The 25,952-nt window shown below is 45.6% G+C and overlaps 2 protein-coding genes; one reads left to right on the forward strand and one right to left on the reverse strand.

Annotated features, from left to right (window-relative positions):
• Positions 1-7,710: 7,710 nt before the first annotated feature.
• GSTUM_00008146001 (uncharacterized protein) lies at positions 7,711-9,814 on the forward strand (the record flags this gene model as incomplete). XM_002839869.2 has 4 exons in its annotated part: positions 7,711-8,362; positions 8,413-9,296; positions 9,361-9,500; positions 9,560-9,814. The coding sequence occupies exons 1-4, from the start codon at positions 7,821-7,823 to the stop codon at positions 9,812-9,814; spliced, it is 1,821 nt and encodes a 606-aa protein (XP_002839915.1). The 5' UTR covers positions 7,711-7,820.
• Positions 9,815-20,535: 10,721 nt separating this feature from the next.
• GSTUM_00008148001 (uncharacterized protein) lies at positions 20,536-22,959 on the reverse strand (the record flags this gene model as incomplete). Its single annotated transcript, XM_002839870.1, has 1 exon — positions 20,536-22,959. The coding sequence occupies one exon, from the start codon at positions 22,957-22,959 to the stop codon at positions 20,536-20,538; it is 2,424 nt and encodes an 807-aa protein (XP_002839916.1).
• Positions 22,960-25,952: the final 2,993 nt, after the last annotated feature.

The raw sequence follows: 25,952 nt of genomic DNA on the forward strand, positions 1-25,952 counted from the left end.
GCTTCTTCAAGAGGGACTCGGGTTGCTCGTAGGAGGGAGTTGTTTTCTCTCTGGCAAAGAAGGCAGAAAAGCAGAGTTAGAGGTAATTCTTTAACCTCTATAGGACCAACTATACCTATTAGATTAACTAAATATAGAAGCTGAATGACAAACTAACCAATGAAGCTCTAAAGAAAAGGAAGTGGAGTTACCATTTCATTAGTTTCTAGTCAGACTCAAACTCACTGAAATTTCTGTAGATTATAGAGAACTTCTTGTAGACCATGGCATTTCTATCATTGATCAATTTCCTGAGCTGATTGCCAAGAAATAATGATGACAGGACCGTAACACCTTCATAGTTAATATAATCAAATCTATCGCAAAGCTTAGCAATGAGCTCAGGAAATTGATCAACGATAGAAATGCCACGGTCTACAAGCAGTTCTCCGAGATCCACGGGAAGTTTGGCGAGCTTAAGTCTGACCAGAAACTAATGAAATGGTAACTCTACTTCCTTTTCTTTAGAGCTTTATTGGTTAGTTTCTCATTGAGGTCCTGTATTTGGCTAATCTAATAGGTATAGTTGGTCCTATAGAGCTTAATTACATTGACTCTGAAGGTGCTGTGGTCCTGCTATCATGGTCTTAGTTGGTAGTTGCTGGGTGTTTGGGAGCTGAATCCATACTTTGGTAGGACCTTCAATTTTGTTATCGGGTCTGTGTAACACTCCCTCTTTGGACAGTTAGTTCTTAGCGACAGGGAACGATATACCCTCTTTTTTGTCTTTGTCTTTCAATAGACTCAGGCCTCTGCCTACGTTACCGATAGTACAAGACCTTTGTCTTCTATCGGGAACGCCTAGCGTAAGCTTTCTCTAACTTATCTTCGTGAAGGGCTTTCCTTAGCATAACGATAACGTTGCAATAACGGTAAAGATCGTAAAGTTATTTTATATTCATTAAAGTAATAAATAGGAAAAGTACTTAGAACAAAGCGTCAAGAACCTATCTTCCTCAGCCACCTCAGCCTCCTTATATAGTATTCTTCCTACCTGTAGTCATGTGACCTAAAGTGGTCACATATGCAAAACCAAATCATAACAAACTAGTCATGTGACTGAAGTGATCACATGCTCAAAACCCATGACCTCATAGCGAGGTCATGTATAAAAACTCATAAACTAATCATAACACAATCAACAAGTCATATGACTCGACTGAGTCATATGTGTGAAACCCATGACCTTATAACGAGGTCATGTGTGAAACATAAATCATATGCGCAAGGCTTATCCACAAGGCATACTCACAAGGTATACTTGCCAGGTGCACTTCCCATGACTCATATTTGATCCATGTGCAAAAGCATCACAAATCCCACACATAACAAATCATATGACCCGGATAAGTCATATGTGCAAAACAATAACATACCTGTGACTCATAACCATGTGTCACGTGAAAACCTTTTCCTCGCTAAGCCATGTTCGTGACAGTCTGTTGATTTGGTCCTGCTATACAATAGTTTGTAAGCTAATGTTTAAATAATCAGTTCGAGGTCAAAAGACTTACAAAAATATTGGACTGGCCACCGTGACTATAGCTTCTAGTACCATTGTTTCTGATACTATTGTTTCCGGTGCCATCAGGGATGAATTGATCATGAAACCCCCTGAGTCAGATACGTCAATAGATGAGGACAGGAGAGAGGATTTTTGTTTGGCGTAAGAGTTAGAATATAGTATTTGCTAATTGTTATGAGTAGACTCAGATAGTTGCATGGAAGATGGTTGACCTTGAAATCCAGGCTCTTGAAAGCTCAGTGGATGTTACCAATCACTGCCAAGCCTGCAGTGCAAAATATGTAAAGGCGGGTTCTCTGGTGGAACAGGAAATTCCGTTTCAACCAATTGGAGTGGAGCTCCAAGTTGTCAAGCCAACCTGAGTCAGGTGAAATGATATGCCTAGGGACAATAACAGAGGTGAATAAAGCAGAAATTAATAGAATAAGGTTCCATCATTGGATGATGAAGGTTCTGGTATCTTTAATAAATAATATTATAATAGCTTTATGTAAAAATATAAAAATACAATACAGTCCGGCATGGCTTTTGGTACATAGCTTAACAATAAGTTGCCGAGGCTTGGTGTAAAAATAATAATACAAGTTTTATGGGTTTTGTGAGGGTGTCTAACTTGGTGAAAAATATGCTTTCTTTTTATTTAGATTATGTTAGCTTTGTAAAAAAGATTATCCAGTATTGGAGTTAGTAGGATTTTGCTTGTATTTGAGTTTGAAGCATTATACGGTAGGATATGTCGCCTTCTGGTATTTTAAGTTGGCTTAGCATGTAAAAAGTCATCCTTTGTGGGGTTTGTGAGGTTCTTCTACTTGGTAAAAGGATGTCTCCTGAGGGGATATGGAATATCTGGTCACAGAGCCAAACCTGGCTCCAAGAGTTTATTGATGGCTTCAAGATGATACTTTGGAGATGTCCGGAGTATCTTCTAAGATCATTACGAGTGATATGGTAAGGTGGGGTAGTTAAAACCATTTACATGTCATGAGTTTTCTCCAAATGGCAAGTTACTTACTTACTTTGTATAACATTCAGAATGTAGTTTGACAAATTTATGATTTGATAATACTTGTAGCAAACAGGCCTTTAAGTCCACAGAAACCTCTTACTAATACACCCCCAAAACAGGAAACTCCTCCATATATTTTGTAGTCCCACAAATAATATTCAAAATCTGAACATTCAACTTTTTATGTATAGATTGTGCGGTATGCTACTCATTCTCCTCATCAGTCATATCTATGTCAAAATCTCTGCAGTTGATGTCATCCTTATATTACTGAACTAGTAAAGATCAAGCCAGACTTTTAATTTTGGCAAGCACAGTACAGTACCGCAACTTCTTGTTTTATTTACCCTCTAGAACTCCAATCTATTTCTATCAACAGGCTAGGTATATATATAAGAAAAAAGAATGGAAAAAGAAACCCAGAAACAGCTAGAAAAATATGGTTGAGGGGGAAGGCTCTAAGCCACTTCTGCATCTTCTTCCGGGAGGCCTCCAGTTGCTTATTGGAAGGAGTTCCTTCCTTGCTGGCAAAGAAGGCACAAAAGCGAAGTTAGATATAATCCTTTAAGCTCTATAGCACCAACTATACCTATTAGATTAACCAGATACAGGAGCTGAATGAGAAACTAAGTATTAGGCGGAGACACCCTGATAATCTTCAGAGTTGTTTAGGCCAACTAAAATTTGTTTCCGTAGATGGGGATTGTCTAAGAAGGCTTGAACTTTGCTTGTTTTATTTATGACTACTGAGAGTAAAGTAAAATAGGTGGGGTAGAATTGAATCAGAATGACAATATTATATTGTTAAGGTCTCTTCTCTATTACTTGATGATATCTAAAGCTTGAGTGGCATATTGATATTCATATTCCTCATCAGTATTCACAGACTACATCTATTTAGTATACAACTTTGTACTTCTCTGCTTATAATCCACAACATCAGGAATTCTTAAAAGGTGTGAATACCTGGAGATCCTGAAAATCGCCATACCCTCTTCGGCAATTACAATATAACTAACTAGGAATTATACTGTTCCCAATAGTAGTTATCCAATTATTAGAGTCTTTAGACTTATGGCCTAGTTCTCAAGTTAAACTGAGTTGGCCCCAATTGTCTCCTCATTGATGAAATGATCAGTTTCATCTGCGGGTTGTATTTACGAAGGTAGTCGTAATCCCAATTATTCTAGGTCACTTGACTTCAAACTTTTATAACTTCTTACCCAACCAATAGATATCTTTCAGAGGACTTCCTACTGATTTGCAGAATGCTATTCTATCAGATTGATAAATATTCCCTCAGTCGGCAACCCTTGATTTCTCTGGGTAATCGGGTTTCAATCGCTATAGTAGTATTGAAAGTCATCTCTGCAGCTACAATATGTTCTAAAACCTAGTTGTAACACTCCGTGAAGTCCATTGACTTCTATGGTAGTGCCTCTCAAAGTTCTAGACTCTCAGGCTTCTGGTTATTGTAAGATAGATATGAATGTATTAATCTCTCATTGAAATTCTTTACTATTCGATATCATCTCTTCATACAAAAATGTCCTGTTACCTGTAGCCTATGCTGAAGACATTACATCTTTGAAGCCTAGTAACTCTCTGAGTAGTTGATAGACTTACTTCATTCCACTTCTCAGACTTAGCTGATGGTCCCCTCTCATATAACCTGTAAATAGGATCAAGTTAAATAGACGGTGGCAACGTATATAGTATTATTCTGACACCTTCAACTCTGTGGTATTATAGTCACAGGACGCAACTGAGATTGATATGTATGATGACGTGCGGGCTCCAAAAGGGGGCTTGAGGAGGGGTGTTAGAGACTAGGGATTCCGATTCTGAGTTGGGTTACCCTACTTAGAGTGATTCCTAGATATCGGATTCCAGTATTCCTAACACTAACCGATGAAACTCTAAAGAACAGGAAGTAGAATTGCCATTTCATTACTTTCTGGTCAGATATAAGCTTGTCAAATTTCCCGTGAATCACAACAAACTCCTTATAGACTGTAACTTTTCCATCGTTGATTGATTTCCTGAGCTCATTGCCAAGTTCGGCAATGGATTTGATTACATCAACTTTGAAGTTACTGTAGTCCTGCTGTAACGATCTCCCCTCAGATGGTTAGTTCTTGGTGACAGGGAATGATACTTCTCTTCTCTTACTTCTTCTTCCTTCATCTTATGATAGCACTAGGCCTCTGCCTACATTACCGATAGTATAAGACCTTTGTCTTCTATCGGGAATGCCTATCGTAAGCTTTCTCTAACTCTTCTTCATGAAGAACTTTCCTTGGCGTAACAATAACATTGCAATAAAGATAAAGATCATAAAGGTGTTTTATATTCATTCAAGTAATAAGTAGGAAAAGTACTTAGAATAAAGCATGAAGAACCTATCTTCCTCGGCCGCACCGGCCTCCTTATATAGTATTCTTCCCACCCATAGTCATGTGACCCAAAGTGGTCACATGTGCGAAACCAAATCATAACAAACTAGTCATGTGACCAAAGTGGTCACATGCTCAAAACCCATGACCTCGTAGTAAGGTCATGTGCAAAAACTCATAAACCAATCATAATGTAATAAACAAGTCATATGACTTGACTGAGTCATATGCATGAAACCCATGACCTCATAACGAGGTCATGTGTGAAACATAAATCATATGTGCAAGGCTTACCTGCAAGGCACACTCGCGGGGCATACTCACCAGGCGCACGTCCCATGACTTATATTTGAACCATGTGCGAAAGCATCACAAATCCCACACATAACAAATCATATGACTCGAATGAGTCATATGTGTGAAACAATAACATACCTGTGACTCATAACCATGTGTCACATGAAAACTTTTTTCATGCCAAGCCACGTTTGTGACACCTGCCATCATCATCTTGATTAATTATCACTATGTATTTGGAAATGAAATCTGTACCTTAATAGAACCATCAATTTTGCCATTGAGTCTATTAATTCAATTCCACTATACCATAGTTTGTAAGCTGAAGTTTAAATAATCAGTTTGAGGTAGAGGGACTTACAAAAATATCAGACTGGCCACTATGACCATGGTTTCTGGTACCATCGTTTCCAGTGCTGTCATTGATAAATTGATCGTGAAATACCCTGAGCCAAATACATTGATAGATGAGGGCAGGAGAGTAGATTTTTGTTTGGTGTAAGAGTCAGAACATAGTGTTTGATAATTGTTGTAAGTGGACTCAGATAATTGGGTAGAAGATGGTTGACCTTGAAATCCAGGCTCTTAAAAGCTCAGTGGATGTTACCAATCACTGCCAAGCCTACAGTGCAGAGTGTCTAAAAGTGGGTCCTCCAGTGGAATGGGAAATTCCATTTCAACTGATTGGAATTGAGCCCGAGTTGCCAAGCTGACCTGAGTTGGGTGAAATGATATACGTAGAGACAATGGCAGAGAGATAAATAAAGCAGAAATTAATAGCATAAGGTTAATATTATGATACCTTTAAAGAAGAAAGATTTTCTATCATTGCTGAAGGTTCTGTTATTTTTAATAAATAATATTATGGAAGCTTTGTGCAAAAATACAAAAATACAATACAACCCCACCTGGTTTTTGGTATCTAGCTTAACAATAAGATGCCCAGGCTTGGTGTAAAAATAATAATACAAGTTTTATGGGTTTTGTGGGGGTGCCTAACTTGGTGAAAAATATGCTTTTCTTTTTTTTAGATTATGTTAGCTTTGTGAAAAAGATTACCCAGTATTGGAGTTAGTGTGTCTGAGTCGGAAGCCTCATAGGGTATGTCGCCTTCTGGTATTTTAAGTTGGCTTGGTGTGTGAAAAGCTGTCCTTTCTGGGGTTTGCGAGGTTCTCCTACTTGGTGAAAAGATGTCTCTCAAGATGTCTCTCAAAGGGACACAGAACGTCTGGTCACAGAGCCAAACCTGGCTCCAAGAGTCTGTTTACAGCTTCAAGATGCTGCTTTGGGGCTGTCCGGAGCATCATCTAAGATCATTGCGAGTGATTTCTTACGGGCACAAAAGTTGCTTAAATTACGATCCTAAATTGGGGGCTTAGTAGTCTTTCGAGGGTACTTTTCATTGTAATATTGTAACAGCGGACTGTGCCTCAAGTAAGGTACAGTACCGGTATCTTTAGGGGGGGGGGGCTTTGCGATGCAGTCAGGTTTGAAAAGTTCAATAGAAAAACTCGCCCACCCAATTTATTATCGATCTCAGATTAGTGATTGGCAGCTTCTTCATGGGATCAGTGCAACAGTAGGGTGCTTTGCATAAGACTCCGAGGGCCGAATGAGCCCATCCTAACCCACTACAATAGGGCAAATCTTAATATTTCCTGTATCCGGGAAAAAGTACCTGTACTATTTCGTATCCGAAAATGAGACAAGGTTTTTATCGCTGGTTGGGAGGTTGTGTAACAATAGCCGTATTTTCAGATTCCTGAGTTTCCAGGCACCGGCATTGTGCGGGTTCCCTTTACTTACTCTTTCCTAGCGCAACCTGGGTCGTGGGCCAATTTTCTAGGCAGCTACCGGTAGCAGTAGTCCTTGCACAAGTAGGATATACTTACTTACTCTTGAGCGCGACGCATGAGAGCTGGTGGCGGAGCTGGGTTGTTATTGGTTGTCCTGGTGCGGGAAATGCTGTAATCCGTTTCACACCGTTTCGGAGGGCGGCACAGATCAAGCAGTAACTTGATTACCCGCGTCTGGGATTCGTCTTTAACGAAATTTCCAACAGGTTAAGCAACCCTCGACTACCGGTTCCCGTAAAACTGTACAGTACTCCCTCTCGATCCAGGTTGGCTCCCCTACCAACCTGCAGACATTGGTTAGCGCCTTGTATCGAAGAAAATCAAAGGAAGGCTGATAGCAACGTGAGACGGATATCCTCACGTGTGCTGTACTACCCCACAGGAAATCAAGCACTCCTTTCTCGTATTTCAATGGGGCTTAAAAATAAAGCTGTGGTTTTAAGATCAAGTATATATAACATGAAATATCCTCAAGATTTTTACGTTCTTTTCTTCCACAGCTCACAGATTTCATTTCATTCCCTAGCGGTCTTTACCAGCCTTACATTCACTTTGGTTTATCCACTCTTTCATTCCTTTCACTATAACATTCTTTTATCACGATTCTCACAACATATCAGAAATAGCTTCAGGAAGTTATTCTTTAATATTATTACTTGACTCGTTCACCTATTTTTGAATCCCCGATCACTCGACCAGATATGCGTACCTCAGCATATACAGCATTGCTTGGGGGTCTTCTCGGCCTATCCTCTGCAGCGGTTATCGAACGTTCCGCCGTTGAATTGAAGCCTATCAAGCCTGACGCTTTCGTCCCTGGATTGACGCCGAGATCTGAGGGAGAAGCACCAACGGTCTTGAGACCAATCAATCCCGATATCTTCGCTGCGGTGAATGGGTTGAAGCCCAGAGCTGATGTCGACTTTTCCAAATTGGATCTTGCCGACCAGGCGCAGCTCATTTTCGGTGCGCCAGGGGAAGACGGCAATGTCATGTTGGCAAACATGACGCTTTATGCTCCGAGTGGACAGCAAATTGTCATGATGGAGTCCTTTGAGGGACTCACTTCGGCCGTGGACTGCAAAGGAGATGACGGCGAAATGGCTCTGACATTCAAATCTCAAGAGGCTTTCGACTATGCCCATAAGCAGTGGTCATTTATCAACGAGAAGTCGGAAAACGCATTCTTGCTCATTGCGAACCATGACGGGTGCGGTCCGGATGATGAGAGACAAGCTTACAAGTATTAATTCCCGCCCATTTTTAAGAGTGACAATGCTAACAATTTCTTAGTATTACCGGGATTGACGATGTTGATGGAACATTGACCACTCTTCTCAAGGCTTCTCCGGCCAGCTGGAGCGATATTTCCGGCACCTTTGACCTTGATTTCGGCTATGCATCTCTTACGCCTGATGCCGCCCGGCGCCTAAGGGCTCGTGGAATTGGTGATTTTTTCGATGATATCACGGATACTATCGGGGATGGACTTGATAGCATTGGCGATGCTTTCGGAAGTATTGGGGATGCCGAGTTCGATAAATCAGTCTCTTTCGACGTTAGTGTTGGAACCGAAGGAAAGAGGACCGATATCATCCCTAAACTCTTCGCCTGTGTTGATTGCTTCATCACTGGAAAATTCAAGGTCGCTGGTAAATTATCGGTCGATAACTTCGTCGTTAAGGATTTGACCCTTGGAGCATCCCCCGAGGACTTTCGCGCCAAAATGATCATGGAAGCGAGGGTTTCCGCTACGCTTTTGAACGGTATCCCAGGCCTTAACCTGACGCAGGAGCTGGCTAGTTTCCCCATCCCAGGTGCCGGAATTTCTGTTCCTAAGATCTTCGAGCTTGGCGCTATCATTACTTATGAAGTCGGTGTCGAGTGCTCTGTCACCGGTGAGGCAAACTTTACTTTCGGCCTCAGTGCCTCTCTTCCAAACAGTGCCCTCGTGTCTCTCAACTTGGCGGATGTCTCTCAGAGCCAGGCTTCCGGTTTTGACGGTGCTACTTTCGACCCCGTATTCGATATCAACTCTGGCTCCGTTTCCTTGAATGTTGCCGCTATCTCTCGCCCTAAACTTACCTTCGGAATTGAGATTATTGGTGTCGGAAAGCTTGAGGCTGCCCTCAAGATGGGTCTTCCTGTGGTCAGCACTAAGCTCACTGCTGCTTTCGGTAAGATTAGAATTCGGGATAAGGTTCCGCCTCAATTCGAGCACTCCACTAATTCACTCCACAGATGAGCAAGGTGTTTGTGAAAAGACTCCGACTGCCTCCAGGACTGGTTTCAAGGTCAACTCCGACGTCTCCGTTAACCTCGCAGTCAGTGTCGATGGGTCGATTGGAAGTGTTTCTACTGGTCTTGAAAAGAACCTCTTCGTACGCCCTCCCTATTCTCTTCCATGGCGTCATGTAATCACTAACTAATTGGAACACAGACATTCAAGCAACCCCTCCTTGACAAGTGTTTCCCCCTCAACATCCCGGCCCTCGACCCCAAGCCCTCCCAGACCACCAGTGCGCTACCCTCGGCCTCGGCGACCGCCGCCTCAGCCAAGGATACTATCAGTGGATTCAAGCCCGGGAACCTTACACTCCCGGGATCCAACCACTCTGAGCCGATCACGAATCACACCGCACCCAGCCCTACTGGTAGAAAGCTTCCTCTGAGAGCTTTGAGATTTTCCCACTAAACTTATGGAGGCATGATGGATGGATAGAGTGTGTTTAGGTTTTTTTTGTACTAGTAGATGCGTTATTTAAAAAGTAGGATTTGATCCCCTCCGAGACGGTAGTAGCAGACTTGTCTGGCGTACGTGTGAATGGGCTTTGTGCCGGTGGTGTTTGAAATCGGCAAGCTACTTAAAAAAATGAGTGAATGATATGCAAAACTCGTCTTCCAACCACTTTAAACTTAACTCCCGGTTTCACAATCTCTCACTCGATTATCAATAGGATTCCAAAGGTTGGTTTACATAGGGTCTGATACGATACGACATGATACGATGCGGTAACCTACCGGAGGCCTACCAGACGCCATCAGACTGACAAATACTGCAAAAGACTTTACAGATCTCAGCAGAGGCGATAAGGAAGGGGTCACATTAGTGTACAGAGAAGGAAAAAAAAATCACTCCACTCGGATTCAAAGATACACTACCGGCCCCCCCCCAAAATCGCAAGCAAGAATATCACGGATCCGACTTAGTCCTCCTCAGTAGGGCCCTCACCCATATACAACCCTCCTCATATACTACGAAATTCTCACTGTCCCCGGATACTGTAATAATCTCAAACAATCGAACCGTTGTGCTATGTAGTTGAGAATTCCCTGCTTTGGAAAAGGAGCGACAAAAAAAACATGGCAGAAAAAAGAAAGAAGCTGCTCAGGTCCCCCGAGAGACAACAAAACAAAAAAACAACGGGGGGACCCTCCCAGAGGAGGCAACTCCAACGATATAGCACAAGTTCGATTATTTGAGGTTTTACGGTATCTAGGTCTACAGGCCAACGACCTAAAACCACCCCGTTGACATGAAGAAAAACAAAAAACGTAATTTATGTATCAATCATTTCTAAGCCTAGTCGGGCAAATTCACCGAGGACTTGAAAGAAGGGGCGCACCTCGTCCTGTGGGGTAGAATAGGGGCAAGGCGGCTATCGTTTAAATTTATTTCATAAACGTGTTGGCCGTACAGACTTTGAACTAAATGTATGATACTATTTACTGCGTAAATTATAGTTGTCAGCTCTTGCCACACAATAGCAACATTCTACCGCGGTATGATACTGTACTGTACTCGTACTAGTACTGTACCTAACGCTGAAGGGAGAAGGTGTCAATTTATGATACATGGTATGGTAAGCAGCGCGTTGTCGTAAGCGAAGGTATTACCCCCCCCCCCGGTGTATTACCCCGATGCCGTGGTTCTGGTGTGGGGGAAATGCCTGAGTAATCCCCACTAACTTACTCTGTGGTCAGGGCATAAAGGGTACCATAGCCCATAAAATTTTATGATATGCATGGAATGGTGGCGGTATGATATTATTATGATAAAGCACCTCGTGTTGTGAGGGTTACTTAAAACTGAAGGGGCTTTATGGAATACCGGTGCTGCGAAATTACTGTTGCATAAGCGTCCTTGTTATCCGCATTTTCCCTTTCTGGTATCTATTCGCCACTGAAATGGGTCATGGTGGCCATGGGAGTTGTCGATCCGCCTTGACGTGAACTGGGATTGCAATTTTATAGTGAGAAATGCGGGTTTTTCCTTCTCTTTCCGGTATCATAATATGTCGTACCTCGCAGCTGTAACTACGGCACTAGTATTACTGTATTCGTTTACCGTACTGTGGTGTGCGGTATCTTTCGAACACCAACTATCACCAATGCATGGATTATCTGACAATCTAGTTCTTATAACCCATAACTCTTCCCCACATCCCACTCCCCCCCTCCATCACCAGTATGCCGGTACGGTATCGCTTAGATTTGCCTAGCATGAATTACATCCTAGAACCTACCGGTATGATAAGCTATCCACCGGCCTCCAAGTTGCCCCGAGAGGTTGGGTCAGGGGCAGGCGCAAATGAACTGCACAAATTGAACCCATACCGTATACCTTCTCTTGCCAAGGCCAGCGCAATGGAAGCACTCTCTGAGATATTATTCATGACCAGCGCTTGCGGTGAGCAGCAAGTTATAGCAGAGGCTGTCCCTGTTGAAATTTGACCTTCCTATCTGCTTTCCTAATTTGCCCCACCCTGCTCTCCTAGCAGGAGCCAACTGGCCCGCTGGGCTAGCCTAGGTTGTACTATAATTTGTTGGGCTCGGTCGGGCTGTGCCCTCTCATTTCGACCTATGCATACTTGTAGGCCCCTCAATTGGAAGGCCGGTAGAATAGGGATTTACTATGCATTTCGTCTGATGAATAAACTTAAGGATATAGAGTAATGCCGGTCCGGTGTCGTCTGCTAAGTAATCCACCGCTTATACTATAACATCCCGAGGTCGTCACGGAGTTCCTACCTCGACATACCCGGAAAGCACGAGCCACCCTAGTGACTAAAAGTGACTCTAATTCTACTCCTCGTACTTGTAGATAGAGCTGACAATCCTCCAGAATCCAGCCCACCAGATCGGTCCGATTGCATCACTGTCCGGATCTTACAAGTGGAGCTTATATTGTAGTATAAAAATGTGGTACCTGCTGGTTAACCCCCTCCCCCGTGAGATTGACTCGACCCGGGTATATCTGATCTCCGAGCGGCCCGCGACGGGATACAGGAGAACACCGGTAAGGCATCCGTCTAACGAGGGCAGCACTGTAGTGACTGCAAACTGGTGCAAGACGCTCAAAGGTGAACGTAATGTTGTTACTTTCGGTTGTCGGGTTGGCTCCGGGGCTTGTTGGGGAGGTACTATATCCGTGCTTTCGGGTGTGGGGGTGGCATTTTTTCTGTACTCGTACACCTCACTATCAGAGTGGTGCGGAGGTGTGCAAAAAAAAACCAACCCATCCCTGCCCAACTAAGTCTAGAGTTTAAGGAAACTTTTACGCTTTTGAAAGGGCTGGAGGTATGATATCGCGATGGTGATATATTCTGTAAAACTACCACTGGCTTAGGGTTTTGTTGGAGATAAGTGTTTAGGATTGGCGCTTTGCTTTGGGGCCTCCCCTAGTCCATAGCTTATTAGGATAGAACACAAATAGAGGGGATTCCCCAACCATTGTCATCAACATTATTCACACTACGTCTCCCTCTCCTTTTAGCTCTTATCGTGCGGAGACTCTTTTGACGCATACGCAAGCACCAGATGATTTTTCCATATATCGGAACGAACGGGCCCAGGGCCTTAGTGTATTACCCATCTCAGTCCATTTACCAAATATTCCACAATCTATAGTCTCTCGAAGTTATCATCTATGATATATTCCAACGCAAGAAACCAACACTGATCCTCATGTCACGTCACCCATCTGGAATATCTATAGACCAAACAAGCAACCCCTCCAGATCGATCACTTGTTCCCCAATATTCTAACCATTGCTAATCCTAAGATATAACTTGCCTACCGCACTAAGTTAAATCCTCTCAAAGCATGCCAGCAGCCCGCACGACAGCGTACATCTCACTTCCCCGCCATAGGCTAGGTCTTGGCTGGGATATGGGTAAAATATCTGCTTGGGAGAGGATGTCGTGGTAGTGTGAATAGGTGCCAGGTGTAGTCAACTGGGAGAGGGAGATGGAGGATTTTTCTTGTATTTCATTACCCCCCCCCCCCCCACCCGGTGAGTGATTTTAAAGGGCAGGGAAAACTAGAATGGGGAGGTATTTAGAGTCCAACAGAGATTACCGTATGTATAATTTTGGGGGGATTAGCTTCAGTTCTCGGACCCCCGTGAGTCAGGGCCCTAATTAAAAGTCCGCGTTCTATCTAGGTGCCTTCCTCTCCGCGAGCGTGTTGTGCTTTGGTTTCCTAAACGGCCCGCCACGGCCATACTCGCATACAAGATGTCATCCCACACGACAAATGAGCACTCTAATTCAATCGGTCTTTGATCTTGAAGAAGTGCAAAATCAGAAACTTGAGGCCCCATTTCAAGCTTCCGCTAAAGAGATAAACTAGGAAGTCTCCCCAGGCGTATGCAGATAAACATCCCAGCCCCACCTGGAATAGGTAATAACCCATTCTATCCCAAAATGAAATGTTATGATACTTATGCGAAGAAAACTGTTGTTGGAGTACGGCGGTAGTCTAACACCGCCCATCGAAGAAGTCTGCCGGGCCATCTCTAGCGAGAGCGAGTACGTGGCGACAGATATTCCAGGTGAAGAAGGGCCAGGAGTGCTATTATCTGCTGGGGGGATTGAGAACGGAGAACAGCTGGATAAGGATCCTCGGTACAATATCATGTTGCATGGCCAAGTTATAAACTTCATACTACTCGGCATTCGGGACAGCGCAAAAGTTAAAGGAAGGTGTGGGATCGAGGGTACACGAAGGATGCGTTAGGGGATGATGTTCCGAGGATATTGAGTATTTGGATGAATTTATTGAGGCTTTCAACGCAGAGAGTAACATCGAAGGCGGGAAGGTTGACAACGTGAGCTACCGTACTTTGGGCATTACATAAATCACTGGAAAGCCCGTCACCCCCACCCTCAAACCGGATTCCGTGGCTAAATAATTGGGGAAACAAGTCCATACAGTAATTGGTGACCTATCTTTCTCTACTGTTTCGACATGATAAAACTGATAGTAAGGATGATAGGTTTTTGAAAATCACCGGGCTGTCACAGCGCATTGCAATGCTCGCTGCCCAAATGCCATGGATTCTCCGAGCACCGTACTGTACTTGCGTTGACGCTGTGGTTGAACAAGGACTGTACTGTTTTTTCTCATCGCATGGTGTTTGGAGATCATGGAGAGGCTCCGGAAGTCAACAGTGGCGTAGCAGGATATATTCAGCAAGTTGATCAAGGCGGAGTCACTGAATGCCGGACTGCCTATGGTTCATATAAGCTCTAGCACAAAGAAGGGGATTGCTGATAGGAGGATACTTCCCGCCCCTACCTCTCCAGAAGGTTTGGGAAAGTTAGCCCAGAGCAGCGACATGACAACAACTTTTACCCTCTTCCCCCACCTTGCGTAAAACCCCTCACTCCAACGGTGTTCTACGAAGAGCTAGATCCAACTTTCAAACCCTCCCATCAACCCGAAACCACACCCCTTTCTGATTTTGGATCCCGTACGAGTACTAGTACAATGATGCAGCTGTACTGTACCCCCCCCAGAGTTGTACAAAGGAGGAGTTCTCTATACGAGTAAGCACCCGTCCCCCCAGGTGTCGAGTCCATGACCCCAGCTGCAGGTGCCACAAGAGCGAGAATATATGTGCCCTCCCGCGCTCACGTGAGAATCCCACCGTATTCATGGGGCCGCGATCCCGGATATTGGGAGCAGCCGAAATGGTCTGGGCCTGAGAGGTGGATGGTGGTGACAAATTTCCTCTTACGAAAAAATATTCTGGGGGCGTTTTCACTCATTCCTTCCTGCGTAGGGGCATATGATTGCGTGTGGAAAGTTCTTGCAGTGGCGAATTTAATGATGGTAGTTGCGAAATTTGAGTGGCAGTTGAGCGGTGAGACAGGTGAAGAGATGAGGTTTGCGGAGGTAAGAGGCGCTATTTTTCTTTGTTTTGGAGGACGGAGCCAATCGCTAGGGAGATGAGGTATGGAAGAGTTATGGGGAGGGTCTATTAGAGTATTCCTATTCGGAGTTTGATTGACAGTTATTACAGATGGCTTGTTGATTGGAGGCATTGGCCCTCACTTGACCCGAACCAGAAACTCTGGCACGGTACAGTACAGTACTGCAGCCTTATGAGTACTGTACTGCTATTAAGGTACTGAAAAACAAAAAAAGGAGCGGAATGGTATGTGTACTTCACAGGATGAGAACCTGCTAGTCACCAACTATCACTGATGAAACCTTCGAACCATAAGAAAATGCCTTGCAATTGCGACCACCTTCAATCTTCAAGCTAGCTAATCAACCTCTTCGCACAAAACAAACCTCAAAAAAAAAACCCCCCAGAGAAAAAAAACCAACCTGTCCTGGTTGTTCAACTATCTAGCTACAAGACACAAATTCAAAAAAAAACTGTTTCCCCACTTTCCATGTTCCTCTGTTGAAATGCAGTGGTGGTGGTGGTGGTGGTGAAGAAAAAAAAATAAAATAAAATAAAATAGGAGAAGAAAACCACGGCTATATAGACTAAACTTCCACCCCCCTGTCTGCCAAGACTAGCAAACCCTCTCCCATTGAGAACATGACCTATTCAGCTCCCAGTAAATACAAACAATGTATGATTCCCCATTCTGAGTAAAGAGCTAACTAAAATAATTGTGAAGCTAAGCTAAAGATTTGCGAAACTAGCTAAAAATAATATAAGAAAGCAAAATCAAATTTCATCCGTAACAGTACTAAGAGTTTTCAAAGTGTAAAAAGGCGATTTCCCAGCAACGGTTAAAAAAGCACAGGAAGTTAATTACCCTGCTACATCGTGTTAGCGTAATATCCCCATGTTTCTGGTAGCGTTCTTTTAGTTTACCAAGGTAGCAGAGGCAAGTATGTAGATTATTCAGTAGATGTTGTAGGTACTGTACACCCATAGTTGGCCTAGGCAATTTGTGAGCAGTCATTTGCAGTATTGAAAAATCTGGCTGATTGATATACGAAAAGGTGGTCGGTTGTAGGTTGGTCACTCTTGTGAGCGTAAGCTGAAATGATCAGAAGGGTGATGATAGGAGGAGATGACAAATTAGTCCAGGACAAAGTTTATGGTAACCCCGCTATACAGTGGTCTTGCCCTGTGATGAAATGCTAGGTCTCGCTTCAGGCCGGTATTGCAAAATGCTTCTATCAAAGACTCCCATCTGTGGTATTTAATATGTAACTTAGTTGCCTCCCATATAGAATTATATCTAGATACTAGATCAGATGGACGGATAATTTGTTTTGACCAAAGCCTCATCCACCATCCTCCTCAGGAACCTGTAGTCTATGCGGCGAGCATATTCTAGGGAACACTTGTAAGATTGAGAAACTTTTTTGATATATCAAATCAAAACAACACCCAAACACAACCTTTAGGCTCACTAGGAATTAATATTCCTCCATTAAAACTAGGGCTTATCAATACTTGGAGCATAATACCTGCAACATTCACACTCAGGAGGTCAACTGTTTGGAGTGAGGTCTTCCTGCGCATTCAAGAATAGTATGATAGTAGAATCTATGATAAAGTAAGTTTAATCCAATTTCATTACTGTAAAAGGGTTTGAAATCTAAGCCATGATATCTAAGCCACCCAAGAACTAGCCTCATGATATTATTATGATAATAATAATTATTACCATCATGGCCGATATGATGGATTAAACCTTTATATACAAAAAGGCTTAGGACAAAAATTTTGTACCATTCATTTCTACTTTTTTCTCCAATCCTGGAAATACCCACAACCTGCTAGTAATCCTTCAACAATACCTGCATAGAGATCTGGTGAAGCTCTTTTTGGGAATTTCAACAAATTCTCAACCGCGCTTTGCATATACCGACCCCCCAGTTATTTTTCATTTATATTTCATGCATTTTTTGTTCCGTTGCCCTATGCACGACTAGTATTTCGCACTGTTTTTTTTTTTTTTCACCAGTAGATTTGCGAGGATCGGATACCATGGCCGTACCATACTCGAGTAGGGTACCGGTAAAATATTATTATTATCATAATTCAGCCCCCAACGCACCAATCTGCCCTTCCTGTCTACGGTCGATAACAAAAACACAAGCCCGCAGACGCCCAGCCTTAGGCGACGTCGATCAATAGCTCCAACCGTCTGGACAACTTGAGTTTGCAATGGTCTTTTTTTTTGGTCAGAGCCTTTAACGGGGTATCACCTGACGAATGCCTCACTATATAATTCTAGGCCCCAATTCCTCGTTCATCTCTTTCTCGTCACTTCCTCTACCCGCGTTACAAAGCTGAGATGTCCCTCACTACTTTACCAAATGAACTCATCGTCGAAGTAGCCGAGAAATTACAGCCTCACGATCTGACCTGCCTCATCCAATCATGCCGTCGGTTCTCCCAGCTACTCGTTCCTACGCTTCAAAAGTTTGCACTGAGCGAAAAGTATGCTTCCATTGCGCTTTTTTGGGCAGCAGCGTTCGGCAATGAACAACTGGTCCGTCGAATCCTTACGAAAGGTCATTCTGTCCCCATTATTCGGATGGAGTATGACGGCAGGGAGCTTTCTATGTCCCGCCTTACTTCCAATGACCCTGAAAAGAAAGAACTAGTCTCCTTCGCACTAAACCAAGGGCCCAACTTAGTTCTCGGAGATGGAGATGGTGGAGCACTCTACTGGGCCACCCGACACGGCTACATAGATATGATATCTATGCTGCTAGACCAAGGTGTTGACGTCCAGTCCAAAACCTTCGACGACGACACAGCGCTTCACGCCGCTGTGGCATGGGGAAACCTAGAGGCAACCGAGCTTCTGCTTGATCACGGCGCAGATGTGGACGCACGAGATGGCTCTGGGAGAACACCCCTGCACCTCGCAACCGTGCGCAACCACGTCGCTATATGGGAAGCGCTGGCCGATCATGGGGCAGATTTGTGCGCTGTGGATGGTCACGGTAGGACGATATCTGACAAGATTTTCCCAAGGAATGGATATTGCGAGGAAGTGGCCAATTCCTTTGTTTGGTACTCCACCTACGCGAAACCGTCTAGGCCAGCCGTCACAAGTTGCCAGGGAAAGTCGGAATACTTTTAACGTTTTCTGATCTCTCCTTCGTTTTCATTTTTCATCAACACATTCAAGTTGGTAGGGACGAAACCCGTTCTCCAATTCAGATACTCCATATGCTACGGTATGAGCGATATCCTGGAGAGAGATCTCCACGATGCGTCGGTTGATCAAGCAACCGGAACTCTAGAACACCTTCCTTTCTGGGGTCGAGAATGGCATACGTTGGCGGCTGATGGTGATTGATGGCGATGCGCGAGAGGGTTTAAATTTAGAGCTTTCCCTGCAGCTGAGGCGAAAATTGGGCGGTTCGGGGTTTACTCGTACATATTGAGCCATAACGCTCGGCGGCCCCCTCCCTCCATTTCTTTTTTCCTCTTTTCATCCCCCTACATTCATTGATTTGTCAGTAATATAATGTTTTTTGGAGGGGGCAGCGAGGGGTTCTACTATCCTTTTGTTTTCCACATTTTGTTCGCTTTTGTATTGGCTCACCGCATTGGTGCTACCATGCTTTCTTTTCCCCGCTATCGGAGTTAACTTGATAAATTTCCCTACGCTATTATAGTACTCGAGTATACAAGTACGAGTACAACCAAACAACGCTAATCTACTCGTAGTCTCGTTTAAAAACTCAAAATGTTGAGTTACTCAAACTAGGGGATTCACGTGACTTAGTGTTTTTCTCTTCTGCTGCTATCAAACTTACTCGGATCCATTGGATGTAGTGAGGAGTATAAACCGGCAGTCATGGAACGCTGTACTGGGGATATCATGTTCTCTAGGGGAATTGATTGGCAATAGGGCGAGGGGGAAAGTATAGTGAATGAGGGGCGGTATTTAGGCCGGGTTGCCAGATAGGGTGGAATGGGGCGGGGGGGCGATGGATCGAGATGGATCTATGAGATACTAACAGCAGGCTGGGAAGGTAGGAATCTGGATGGTAGGTAATGACGGGATACTAGCAAGATTCTTGGAGGGAGCGGATGCATTGGCCTCACTTCTCGACAGCGCTTGGTATACCAGCGATTCCGTCGGGTTGCTTCGATGTATACAGGCACTCCTCGAGTGAGTTTGGAAGATGGTGTATGCTTGGACGCGGAGCAGAAGTCGCGGGTGCGTCTAACGCTTTTGGCAGTGGAGACTTCGTCGAATCCATCAAGGTGATGATGCGAGCGACCTCGAGACCTTAGCACCTAAAAGTCATTATATGCTTTACACTGTGGACTCGGAGAAGAAATTCCTTGGGCTGTTGTTCATGGGTTCGAATGTCTAGGGTGGGGATGGGGCTATCATCAGGAAATACCAAACACTCCGGTTCAACACCTTAGAGCGTGAGCGGTCCGGCGATCGGGTGCTATCATTTTTAGTGTCCAGAGAGTGCGATTTTAGCAGTCGATCGGGAACACACTACCATGGGGTTCTGTAAGTCAGGCGGTGAGGCCCCCCTCCCTGGGCCTCTTAACCTCAAGGTTGGGTTTACTTGGAGGCCAAGGACTTGGATTCCGACTTGGGGTCATGGTAGGCCACTCGAGTGTTCCCGGTTTCTGCGGGGTGGAATTTCTGGTGATGGGGTATTATATATGGTGTTTATCGCTTTCCTATGTTGGTGGAGGGTTGTGGTGTGCAGAGGAATTTGCCTTTGGCCCTGCTGGGGGTGGGCAGTTTTTGGGACTTGCTAGCTCGGAGTTGGTACGATATCTCTCGGGAAATGGAGGTTTGATTAATGAATGTTTTAGGAGGTAATATATCTGTCCGTATTGAGCATACCTCTTGGCCGCATTTCAACAACCCCCCGCTCCCACCGGAGGGGGGGCACCACGGATGGGCTCGATGAGAGGTGTTTCAAGAGTTTGGCTCGGCTCTGTATTACCGGTAGGAGAATATCATTTCGAAAAAGTTATATCTTCATCCATTCATTACTGTTTAAAGGGTTTCCCAAAGGGCTATAGGTTATATAAAAAAGGAATGAAACGACACGAGCCGGAACAAATAAGGAAAAAATATATGCACAATCATAAACTGTCACTCAGAGCCCCCCATGATGCATCAATATCTTACACCAGGCAAACAAGAATTTCCCCTCTACCACCCATAACTCTCCTCGAAATACTGCACATGCTTCCTCTCCTGTGTCAAACACTCCACAACTGCATTCCTGGTAATATCGACGAGCACTGAAGGCCCACACGAGAGCACCGCCATCCTCCCCACCAACCCCTTCCTCTCTGCCGCGAGGATATCTGGGATATTCGGCCTACGATAGCGCACGCCGGGCAACTTCTTCTGCCCCTCGGCCTTCTTCCTCGTAACGTACAACTGCAAACTCACATCCTCCCGATTAAGCACACCCTTGGGGAACCTCTTGACAACGACATTCTCGACAAGCTCCTCCTCGCGCGCGGTCCACACGAAGACAAACCGGCGCGTGAGCGTGCGATTATCGGGGCCGGCTCCACGCGAGCGGTCGACAAAGTCGGCCAAATACGGGAGTATGGTGGTCACTCCTACGCCGCCGGCAATCACGACCGCGGTCTCGAACAAGTGCATGGGTCGATTAATCCCGTAGGCGCCTTCAATAAGGCACTTTATCTCCAACTCTCTAATCCTCGTGATGCCCCGGCGCCTTTGCGCTTCGTCGTTCTCGCGGATCATGCCCGCCAGCGTGGCCGTCATGCCTTTTCTCGGCTTTATCAAGAAGGTTAGTTTTGGCCGCGGCGGGCCGCGACCGTGCCCCGGTGGACGGTTCACGGAGCCGCCGGTGCGCGTGGTGAGGAGGATCTGGGAGAGATCTCCTTGATCTTCTTCGAGTTCTATTGCGCGACGACGGTTTTCTGCCTCTTCGCGTTGGCGCTGTTTAAGCATTTCTAGCTCTTTTTCTATAGACATGCCTTCATCTTCATCTTCGTCATCATCCAGGTCGTCGTTACCCAGCGCGAGTTCTAAGGCTAGTTTCTCCGGGTCCAGGTCGTCGTCTTCGTCTTCGTTTATGCCGCGGAGGTCAGGGACGTACTTCTCGACCGCACCAGTATTGATCTCCTCTGTGTTGGTGTCCAGCTTAATTTCGGGCTCTTCGTCCTTTTCCGCGAGGCGCTTGCGCCGCTTCTCTGCGCGTTTCTCGCGCGTTGCTGCACGCTCTTCACTGGTTTCTGTCTTGGAGTGGGTGCGTTTCGGCTTTCTTTTCGATGATTCGGGTCTTGGCGGGGCTTCTTTAATAGCCCTTACTGGCTTTTTTTCTTTATTGAGGGGGGGCTCTTTAGGAGGTTCATCGCTCTCGCTACCGGCTTCAGGAGAAGCAGGCCTCTTCTCGCTGTCTGGGTTCTCGGGTTGTGGGGTGACTGCTTGCCTGAATTTTTCAAGTTCGGCTTTGGCCTTTGCAAGTTCTTTTGCTTTCGTCAATTCGTAGATTCTTATCGCTTCTTTGGCTTTTGCTGCGGCTTCTTTTGCTCGTGCTACTTCCTGGGCTTTCGCGATCTTTGCTTTCGCTAGTTCTTTGCTGCGGGCTAACTCGGATTTGCTACGTTCTAGGCCGCCTCTTGGTGTGCCGATTCTCTCGATGCCATCTGCGCCCGGAGCATCGGAGAGGATGGGACGACCTTTTCCGGTGTCGGACACGACGAATATGCTCCCCTGATTCCCGTTCTGCTTGACGATGTATATGTTTCTTGACTTTTGCCTGTGAAGGTCACCACCACCACCGCGGAGGCCGAGGATCGCTTCGGCGTCCTCGATGTCCAGACCACCGCCGCGGAGTCCTAGGTCGCAACCGCGGAGGTCGTCGGGGTTTAACTCTCCGCCCCGGAGTCTTGTTCTATCTCTTGAGCCGCCTCTGCTCCTGTCCCTCCCGCTTCTACTTCTTTCCCTTTCGCTTCTGCTGCTCTTGCTCCTTCCGCTACCGCTTCTTGTTATACCGCTTCGGGCGCTTCGGGCGCTCCCACTTCGCGTCACTCCGCTTCTTCCACTGCCGCTTCTGTTAACGCCACTGCCACCGTTCCTCCCACTCATACTTCTCCCACTTCCACCCCTCCCGACCACTGCCCTGCTCCTCGACGCTCCACTTCTAATACCAATCTCTTTACTCAAGGACCCATTTAGAGAATCTGCCAGACTCTCGGACAACGACCTCGCACCCGACGGCGTCCTCTGTGGCATCCCGGTGAGCGTCGGTCCCGAAGGCCTCCAATCCGCAGCTGTAAACGGGTGACATTCCCAGAACCTCCAGCTTCCAGTCAGAAAGACGAAAAAGTGGGCCCCGGGGAAGTACCCCACGTCCTCCGCCGACGGGTACACCGTTAACTGAATGATGTCAGTTCCCTTTACGAATTTCGCCCGCGCGAGGTGGTGGTTTGCTGGGTCCTTGGAGAAGGCTCGGGCGTTTAGGATTATCACTCGGAGGAGGCGGGCGAAGCGGTCGAAGGCCCACATTGACACACAAGCCCAGATCCAACCGTCGTAGGAGTTTGTCTTGGAGAGTTTTAGGTGGCTTTTGCCCAAAATCATTAGTTCCATGATCTAGAAATATTGGGAAGGAACGGGGGCGTACTGGAATACGAAGACTAGGAACAGGGCTGCACATATGATGTGGCAGAAAAGAAAGAATTCGTACGCCTTCTTGCGGAAGGGGAATAGCGATAGGACGAGGATTACTCCCATCGTCGTCGTTGCCTAAGATTCCCTTAGCAATCACGACAGTCTCGCATGGTTTTGGCGGGTCGGGGTAAGACCCACAGCTATGCCGTTCACCCAATAGGTTTTGTTCCAGCCTCGTTTTTCGGGTCCAACTGTTTCCTCATTAGCCTAGCCCTACTAATGTCTCCACCTTCCGAGAGAGGGAGCACTATCTAAGACTGGGGATACCAACTTTGATACATATAGATCGCATACGCCAAGGAATGCACCACAGCCATCAACACTGCACACCTCGCAATCCACTTGTGAAATACGTGGAACATGGAGTAACTCCACCCCGTCAACCAAACTAGAAAATCATTCCTACCCGCGAGCAAGAAGAACACTGGTAAATTCCACAGCGCCAGCGTCCCCGCCCGGTCCCCAATGAGCTTCACCGAGTCGATACTCTTCCCGCCGAGGCCCTTCTGGTTTCGATTCACGACGAGGAAGATGATGTTCAGCAGCCAGTACGCCGCCACCAGGATTGTCTCTATACGTGTTGGGAAGGTGTACCAGCCTATGGGCTTTCGGTGTCGACCGCGGAAGAGCGCCGGGTATTGGATTGTGCGCTTGAACCAGTTTGATAGTGCGCTGGGAGGATAGGTGCGCCATGCCACGGGGTTTTGGGATTCGGAGTCTATGGCGTAGTTCATGCGGGCATTACGCACGGAGTAGTAGAGAGAGCGGACAATGCCGGTTGCGAGGAGGAGGGCAGGGAAGATATAGAGGTAGTAACTGGAGAGAGCCATATCTATGAGCTGGGGGGTTATTCTTTGGGGGGATTGAGATACATACCCAAGTTTCTAATTGTTGAGAAGAGGAAACGATTGATATGTTAACCATTGAATCATTACCTAGGAAACAGGCTTCCGAGAGGACCCGAGTGCCTAAGACATACCTTGTGCATCCGCGTTGCTGCATCATCCTCTACCTATTCCAAGTTAGCATTACAATCTTGACCTAGGGGAAAATAGGAATTATACCACCATGACTACGACTTCCAAAGTCCAGCTCTGCCAGAAGGAAAACAATAAAGGTTCAAAGAATCGAGTACTACTTCCAATTTAGCTCAATTCCCAGGAACCATATGGGGCTATTAAAGACCATACCCCGCTCGGGAAAGAATTGAACAGTTCAGAAGAAAGTATGAATGATCAAGAAAGGAAAGGAGAGAGAGAGAGAAAAGAGAAAACGGGTAGTGAAAGTATGCCGGCGCAAGGAAGTATATCGAGCGTCTCCAGGACCACTCTGTTCGCTTGCTAGGTAGCGACTAAATTACCAACGAGAGGACGAAAGTATTCGGGAGGAGCCGACGAGAGGAGAGAGAGGACGAAAGGGAAAACGAGAGGAATTGGTTTTTACTTATCTAGCTAGCACATGATACAATTAACACCCTTCATGTGTTCATCAAATGAGTAACAATGACCCCACGATAGAAATCAGTGAATCCAACGGGCTGTCAAGTTTCCCCAATGAGTGAACAAAGCCAATAGGGTTGGATTCTCTCCGACATGAAAGAAAGAATAGCCTCAGAATCCGCCTTCCTTTTGCACCGCACGTGCAATAGGGCGGGTGTACTCGACCAGATCGAATGGAATCAATGAGGTCGATGCTCCGCCACTACTAGTTTAAAGACATTCCCGCATCTTGTCAAAAGGGCAGTTTACGAGTACCGTAGTCTACTCCAGTAAACCTACCGGTACGGCTCTCCACTGCGGCCGTCCATACAATCCACACACCAGCATAAAACGTAGGACAAACATTGTGCCCCCCCCCCACCTCCCTTCCTCCGCCCCCTCACTTTACCTCACATCGGGGAGAGAGAGCGATAAGCTTACAATAATTGGTCGAACAACACAACCCACTACTGCAAGACGGGACGAAAAAAATCGGAAGAAAAAAAAAAAACAGTCAAGCAGAGGGAAGGAATGTGTTTCTATTTTTCCCCAGAATAACCTCTTTCCCCCCGTGCGTTAGAGTACTCGAGTACACTTTTTTTTCTTTCTTTTCTTTCAAGTTCTTAGTGTGATATGCGATGTGGTCGAACCTGAGTCGCCAGCGAGCCGACAAGTTAAAAAAGTTATCACAGTAGCGGTATAAGGTTATATACCCCCTTGCTCCACTTTCGTTTCCTTTCGGTGCATCTACACGCAGGTACAGTACACGTAGGTTATATGCCAACGTTTGGTTGGATTGGACATGCAAGTGATCTGTCATTCAAGGATCCAATTGAGCCGCAAGTTGCAGTAATCATATGACTACGTATCGGTAACTAAACCCAACACAAACCAAAACCCGTACTATAAGTAGCTCCAGAGAGGGACGTATAGCCGGAGTACTCTGCCAAGAAAACAGTGCTCAACTTTAACCCCAGAGGATTTTCAACCGCAATTACGGCTCTATTAGATGGTATAGAAGGTGATTCCCTGCACATTGATAGAGGGGAAATGGGGATTTCTCAGGTTTTCATGGAGATATTCGGGGCTGAGAAGCATGTCAAAATTTTGCTACTGGAAAGGGAAAGGGAATGTCTTGGACCTGTCGATTAGTATTAATTTCCTTGGCATGACCGTTGATAGATATTTGCCAAGGCATTAACCTGGAGGATTCCATTCTTGGCAAATTAACATACTAATCCTATGCCAGAATGAATGTCCGCATGCACCGGCTACAGATGTCCCTCACCGTACCGCACTCTCTTCGGGTGCTATACTCGACTGTGCTGGGGTAAGCAAAGCATGAGTACTCTACGGTACGGTTATTCGTAAAGATCAAGGAAGATTGCATGGCATGGTCTGCGGTGAGCTTTTCAATAACTGAAATAAAGTGCC

The sequence above is a fragment of the Tuber melanosporum genome (genome assembly GCF_000151645.1).
Source record: "Tuber melanosporum whole genome shotgun sequence assembly, scaffold_42, strain Mel28".
Lineage (NCBI taxonomy): Eukaryota > Fungi > Ascomycota > Pezizomycetes > Pezizales > Tuberaceae > Tuber > Tuber melanosporum.